Source organism: Puntigrus tetrazona, chromosome 3, assembly GCF_018831695.1.
Source record: "Puntigrus tetrazona isolate hp1 chromosome 3, ASM1883169v1, whole genome shotgun sequence".
Taxonomy (NCBI): domain Eukaryota; kingdom Metazoa; phylum Chordata; class Actinopteri; order Cypriniformes; family Cyprinidae; genus Puntigrus; species Puntigrus tetrazona.
Window position 1 is genome coordinate 1,138,707 of NC_056701.1, and position 7,500 is coordinate 1,146,206.

The following is a 7,500-nucleotide window of genomic DNA, read 5'->3' on the forward strand; positions in this document are numbered from 1 at the left end:
CTTCCAGAACAGCAGTGACTCACGGCGCATATGGCAGGGCATTCAAGCGGTCACCAACAACAAGACAACTTCACCTGTCTGTGATGGTGACGCCTCCCTACCAGATGCGCTGAATGACTTCTACGCACGTTTTGAGACACAGAATAAAGCAACGTTGAGGAAGTCCACCCCTCAAACCAACGACCCAGTACTCTGCTTCACCCCAGCTGACGTGAGGAAAACACTGTCATTCCAACATGCCTCAAAACAACAACGATTGCCCCGGTGCCTAAGAAGTCTGTGATGAAATGCTCCGAGAGTCTTGTCATGAGGCACATCAAGTCTCAGCTACCACCTTCACTTGACCCACTACAGTTTGCGTATCGTCCAACAATCTATCTCTGAACGTCAACAAGACAAAGGAGATGATTGTTGTCTTCAAGCAAACAAAGAGCGACCATTCTCTGCTGTCCATCTATGGGTCCAAGGTGGAGACCGTCAAGAGCACCTGATTCCTTGGTGTTCATCTGGCGGATAACTTCACCTGGTCACTCAACACCAGCTCCATCACCAAGAAAGCCCAGCAGCGCCTCTATAGTGAGGAGGCTGAGAAGAGCTCATCTCCCTCCACCCATCCTGACATCTACACCACACGCTGCATCCTCAAAGCCCACAATATAGTACAGGACCCCACACACCCCTCACACACATTATTCATCCTCCTGCCGTCTGGGAAGAGGTACCTGAGCAGTCGGGCTTCACAACCAGACCGCTGAACAGTTTCTTCCCACAAGCCATCAGACTCCTCAATAACCACACCTGAATGGACTTCCTGTCCCATGAGCATTCTTGCACATCATATTTAATGTGGTTTGTATTTTTGTCTTTGCACTAGTTTGCACACTGGGTTTGCACTCTACTTCCTGCTGTTTGCACTAGTCTGCACACGTTGCACAGCTATATGTAGTTAAAATGACAATAAAAAGCCACTTGACTTGAGGAAGCGCCTGCAGATCACGTGATCACTTCAGCTCAGAAAACCAATTTGAAGAAACGAAACCGACGGTCATTAAACATCACAAACCTTTATTAAAACATAAAGGCATCTATATCATATCATATATAAAAATAGTTAAAAATAGAGCGTATGAATATTGAGTGTAAAAAACTGTTTCCAAAATGAAATCACTGACTCTTCCTCACAGTGAAGGCATTTCTGTTTTCCAAAAACTATTAAAGTACAGTAAAGTAGCATCATTGTAATCAATTATTTTATGATTTAGAAAATTACAATCATGATTACAGTCTTTTAAGAAATGTGTTTTTAAATGGAGTCACTTTTTTAGCAAAAAAGATTATTAGTCCTCTAGTTTCCAGATACATTTTATTTCTATATTTTAACTAAATAACAAAATTAAAAAGAAAAGGGAGAATGAGGATAAAATAAAACAAGTATCAAAATGTATCAGTGTTTTGTTCTGTTAAAATGTACAAATAGGTCTTTAAGACGGGTTTAAAAGCATCCAGTGAAGAAGGAGCTCTGATGTTCAAATCTAATCTTTTCCACAGCTTTGTTATAATATACATAACGATTTTATGCAAAAAGATGGATTCTGAGTTTTATAGGGAGCCAGTGCAATAAGAGAAGACGTGATCTCTTCTCCTAGCTCCTCCTGACGAAAGAGGGTCCAGAATAGATCCCTGTGGAGCTCTGTACCGGATAGGCTGCGTATATGATAGACATAAAAACAAGAGCCTGCGGAGATCCCAACACTAACACCAACATCCCCAAACCATGACCATCTTCTCCTTTAAAACCTTCTTTAGGAAACAAAACTAGCCAGTAAGAATATCTAGTTCAATAAAATACATCTTTAATCAACACCTTTAAGTACATTCTGTGTGTGTGAGAGTGTGTGTGTGTGTCTTACTGATGAGTAGTGTGTCCATGTTTCTCTTGCTGAAGGCCAGTCGTCTGATGATGTGATGTAGATCCACACTGACGCTCCTGTGAACCTTCACACACACACACACACACACACACACACACACACAGAGTGGTGTGTATCAGGGAGGCGACTCTGATCTCCGCCGAGCAGGAGGAGTGTGTGTTACCTGAGCAGAGTGTTTGTGCTGCAGGAGTGTGAGGCAGGAGAGCAGGAGCAGAGAGGAGCACCGCAGGGATGAAGACGAGGAGGAAGAGGACGACAAAACCTCCTCCAGCAGCTCCAGCAGCCTGACGTTTCCCAGCAGCAGAGACACGGCTGACACACACACACACACAGACACACACACACACACACACACACACACACACACACACACACACACACACACACACACACACACACACACACACACACACACACAGACACAGACACACACACACACACACACACACACACACACCTTATCTCTCAGCTCATATAAAACTCAAGTGTGTTAACTGAGCCTCAGGAACGGTGAAGAACACTCTTAGGTGGAGAGTTAATAATAATAAAAATAGAGAAGTGGTTTATAAGTGTGTGTGTGTTACCTCTATCAGTAGAGTGTACAGGACACACAGACAGGAAGCAGTACAGGAAGTTAAAAACAGACAGCAGCAGCTCAGATTCACCACTGGAGTCCAGCTTTCCTGCAAGATTACTGACTACACACACACACACACACACACACACACACACACACACACACACACACACACACAAACATAACATCACTGAAACTCTCTCTCTCTCTGTGTGTGTGTGTGTGTGTGTGTTCTCACCGTGGTACAGCAGTCTGAAGTCGGTGTGCTCCGTCTGACCGGACGAGTGGACCACAGACGACACGTCCAGCAGCACAGACAGACCGTCTGAAACAAAGCAAACATGTGATTCGAGGGGCGGGGCTCGCTGATTGGACGTCGAGCGTGTGGTTCTGACCCGTGTGTGTGTGTCTCTGCAGGACGCCGAGCAGCGCGGCTCGGATCTGATCACAGAGACCGGACGCCCCGCTGAAGCCGACTCCGTCGACCGATCGCAGGAAACACCGCAGCACCCCGACGGCTGAGAGACGAGCCGCAGAGTCAGCGTCACACGCCACGGCCTGAACACACACACACAAAGTTTGGTTTTGTGAATTGTGGGGACATGTGTTATGATTCCATACTGTGTGTGTTGCTGTCCTATACAGTATAGAGAGTAACAACGTCAACACATACTGGGATAAAGACCTTCAGCTGTCATGTACACGTGTGTGTGTGAGTGTGAGTGTGTGTGTGTGTGTGTGTGTGTCTCACCAGCGTGGCCAGCAGCGCTGCAGGGTGTGTGTGAAGCAGCTCCTGCAGCTCCCGCTCCTCGGTCTCCTCCGACAGGCGTCCGGTCAGAGCCGGCGCCCCGACGCGCTCCGAGAGCTCCGGATACAGGAAGAGGAAGTTCAGGACGGACAGAGGAAGAGCGCGAGAGAAGAGCGGCGGGCAGGAGGACAGGGCTTTAGAGAGGACGCTCACACACACCTGCACAGACACACACTTCATCAGCGCTCCACCTCTTCATCTGAAAGCAGACCGAATCAGACAAACTACTGGAGGTGTGAGAACACAGCTGGCTGGTTGCTAGGGTGTCGCTAGGGAGTCGTCAGTTGCTAGGGTATTTAGAATGTTGTTCTTAGCTGTAGCCAATTATGCTTCAAACTCATTTGAATTCTAACGTAGTTGTTCTCTATGTGTTGCTATAGTAACAGATGATGTTTCTGATATATTTGAATTTAAGGACATTTTTTGATTGCTTTTGCTACAATAACTCATGATGCTTTGAATAAATTGTAAATTATATATAGTTCGGAATCCATTTTAACGTTTCAAATTTGGGTACTGTGGTAACAATGACATCGCACATGTATTTGAAATCCTGCTTTAGCGACAGATAATGTTTCAGATATATTGGAATTAATCTGCCTGTAGTTTTGAACGCTGTTCATCTGTTGCTATGGCAGCCGAGGAGGTGTCAGGTGTTTATCTGAACAGCGATGTAGTGAGCTGGAACAGGAAGTGAGGTCAGAGCAGTGGCAGACCGTGTCCAGACGAGGCCCGGCGTGTTGAGTGACGGACAGCAGATAGAGCGCCGAGTTTAACACAGACACAGGAAGATCCTGAACACACGACAGGAAGCGCAGAGCAGCGGAGAACACGACCGAGTCACTCAGGAACCTGCCGTCACATGACCTCCGTGAGGGTCTTCATTACACACACACACACTCACACAAACTCACACACACTCTCTCACACACACACACACACACACACACACACACACAGACACAGACACAGACACACTCACAGACAGACACAGACACACACACACACACACACACACAGACACTCACAGACACAGACACACACAGACACAGAGACACACACACACGCTCACACACTCACACACACAGACACAGACACTGACACACACACACACACACACACTCACAGACAGACACAGACACACACAGACACACATACACTCTCACACACTCACACACACCTGTCCCCGTGCAGCAGAGACAGGTGCAACAGGTAGATGAGGCAGTGCTGAGTGTTTCTGAGGGATTGTGGGAAATCAGAGAGCACAGACGGCCAATCAGATACACAGCAGCACAGAGACGGCAGAGACTCCTGCAGGACACACTCCACATCTGCTCAACACACACACACACACACACAGAGACACAGACACACACAGAGACACACACACACACACAGACACACACAGAGACACACACACACAGAGACACACACACACACAGAGACACACACAGACACACACAGAGACACACACACACACACACACACACACACAGAGACACACACAGAGACACACACACAGAGACACACACAGACACAGACACACACAGAGACACACACACACACACACAGAGACACACACACACACAGAGACACACACAGAGACACACACACACAGTTTACAGGTTAGTCAGGAAGGTTTCAGGAAAACTAGACTAGAGCGCCATCTGCTGAACATTTCAAGCTTCAAGAGAGAATCGCAATGCTTTAGGAAAAACATGGTTATGGTTTAACACACACACACACACACACACACACACACGCCTGCATGAGCGAAAATACCTGGCAGCTCATTGGTCCAGGCGTGTTCCTGTGAGATCAGACACACACAGAGCTTCAGCAGGAAATCACAGGAGATCTGATTTAGAGACGTGTTCCTGAAACACACACCGAGCTGATAAACACACACTCACGTCTGACTTGGTGTGTGTGTCTGTGTGTGTGTGTGTGTGTGCTCACCTGTTCCCTGAACACAGCTGAGCTTTACTCTGCAGAGTCAATCTGATGAATCCAGACGCGGCTGACACACACACACACACACACAGACACACAGACACAGGAGAATGACGTGCAGATTCACTAACGGAGTCATGTGACTAAACTACACCAATCACAAGTACTGAAAATAAAATTCTAGTGAGCTTAACATAAAGTTCTTAAAAGCTCGCCACCTGGCCGTGACCTTTGACCCCTGAGACCTGGGTCAGGTCTTACCGAGCTTCTTGGAGAAGGAGGTCATGTGATCAGGACTCAAAGAAAACTGACGTAACAGAACCGAGAGGAAGAGCTGCAGCACCTGAGGAGACGAGATGCACTCACACACACCCTACACACACACACACACACTCATGAGTGTACCTGTAGAGTTCAGCGTGTGTGTGTCTGTGTGTGTGTCTGTCTGTGTGTGTGTATGTGTGTGTGTCTGTCTGTCTGTCTGTGTGTGTGTGTGTCTGTGTCTGTCTGTGTGTGTGTGTGTCTGTGTGTGTGTGTGTGTCTGTGTGTGTGTGTGTGTGTCTGTCTGTCTGTCTGTCTGTGTGTGTGTCTGTGTCTGTCTGTGTGTCTGTGTGTGTGTCTGTCTGTGTGTGTGTGTATGTGTGTGTGTGTGTGTCTGTGTGTGTGTGTGTCTGTCTGTGTGTGTGTCTGTGTGTGTGTGTCTGTGTCTGTCTGTGTGTGTGTGTGTGTGTCTGTGTGTGTGTCTGTGTCTGTCTGTGTGTGTGTGTGTGTGTCTGTCTGTGTCTGTGTGTGTGTGTGTGTGTGTGTGTGTCTGTGTGTGTGTGTGTGTCTGTCTGTGTGTGTGTCTGTGTGTGTGTGTCTGTGTCTGTCTGTGTGTGTGTGTGTCTGTGTGTGTGTCTGTGTCTGTCTGTGTGTGTGTGTGTGTGTGTGTGTGTGTGTCTGTGTCTGTCTGTGTGTGTGTGTCTGTGTGTGTCTCTGTGTGTCTGTGTGTGTGTGTGTCTGTGTGTGTGTCTGTGTCTGTCTGTGTGTGTGTCTGTGTCTGTGTGTCTGTGTGTGTGTCTGTCTGTGTGTGTGTATGTGTGTGTGTCTGTGTCTGTGTCTGTGTCTGTCTGTGTGTGTGTGTGTGTGTGTGTCTGTCTGTGTGTGTGTGTGTGTGTGTGTGTGTGTGTGTGTGTCTGTGTGTGTGTGTGTGTCTGTCTGTGTCTGTGTGTGTGTGTGTGTCTGTGTGTGTGTCTGTGTCTGTCTGTGTGTGTGTGTGTGTGTGTGTGTGTGTGTGTGTGTGTCTGTGTGTCTGTGTCTGTCTGTGTGTGTGTGTGTGTCTGTGTGTGTGTGTCTGTGTCTGTCTGTGTGTGTGTGTGTCTGTGTGTGTGTCTGTGTCTGTCTGTGTGTGTGTGTCTGTGTGTGTGTGTCTGTGTCTGTCTGTGTGTGTCTGAGACTCACAGTCACTGCCGGGATGCAGGCAGCGTCGCAGCAGTGCAGCAGAAACACACACACAGACTCCAGCGTCTCCTGAGCTGAACACACACCGTCCATCAGAGCAGAGTCACACACACACGCCTCCACCAACCTACACACACACACACACACACACACACAATGACAAATATAATCAAACAACAATTATTACAAAAAATAATGATGAAAAAAAATCTAAATTAATTAAATTGGAAATAATTGATTCATTAAAAATATTTAAATCATAAAAATCCTAAGCATAAATAATTATTTTATATTTGTAATTTCAACATTAAAATAAAGTTAAACACTAAATAATAATAAAACGCAAAAACAATGAAAACGCAGAAACTAAAATAAAACATTGAAAAACAAAATAATAAAAATACATCTCTTATAAAGAAACAAATGCAATCATAAAAAAAATCTAAATTTAAACTAAACTATTTTTTAAATGAAATCTTAATTATTGTGTTAAACTATCACACACACGTCTGAGAGACTGACCTGCAGGCGGCGTCCAGGCACGAGAGAGTCTGCAGCAGAAGTCCTGAAGCAGAGCAGCTCTCCTGAACACACACACACACACACTGATCACATGACTCGTGCTGATCACATGACCACTGCTCAGGACACACACTCACTCTGCTGTGTGTGTGATGATGCTCAGTGGTTTTGGTCATCACCACCTCCACAATCCTCCTGACGTCTGTGAGCTGAACCGGACTGGACTGATGACTGGGCCTGCACACACACACACACACACACACACACAC

General features: G+C 46.6%; 1 protein-coding gene across 2 annotated transcripts in view; it reads right to left on the reverse strand.

Annotated features, from left to right (window-relative positions):
- LOC122329780 (meiosis inhibitor protein 1) overlaps positions 1-7,500 on the reverse strand; it is a 15,084-nt gene that overhangs the window by 3,897 nt on the left and 3,687 nt on the right. Inside the window, exons 6-19 of one of the 2 annotated variants that reach the window (XM_043226353.1) lie at positions 7,369-7,468; positions 7,232-7,293; positions 6,710-6,836; positions 5,531-5,642; positions 5,276-5,336; positions 5,099-5,193; positions 4,497-4,647; positions 4,033-4,168; positions 3,260-3,475; positions 2,904-3,066; positions 2,747-2,833; positions 2,516-2,629; positions 2,095-2,243; positions 1,911-1,995 (exon numbers count right to left, since the gene is read on the reverse strand). In XM_043226353.1, coding sequence (XP_043082288.1) covers positions 1,911-1,995; positions 2,095-2,243; positions 2,516-2,629; positions 2,747-2,833; positions 2,904-3,066; positions 3,260-3,475; positions 4,033-4,168; positions 4,497-4,647; positions 5,099-5,193; positions 5,276-5,336; positions 5,531-5,642; positions 6,710-6,836; positions 7,232-7,293; positions 7,369-7,468 — 1,658 coding nt within the window. The remainder of the gene's footprint in view (positions 1-1,910; positions 1,996-2,094; positions 2,244-2,515; positions 2,630-2,746; positions 2,834-2,903; positions 3,067-3,259; positions 3,476-4,032; positions 4,169-4,496; positions 4,648-5,098; positions 5,194-5,275; positions 5,337-5,530; positions 5,643-6,709; positions 6,837-7,231; positions 7,294-7,368; positions 7,469-7,500) is intronic. The other variant, XM_043226361.1, reaches the window with a different exon arrangement.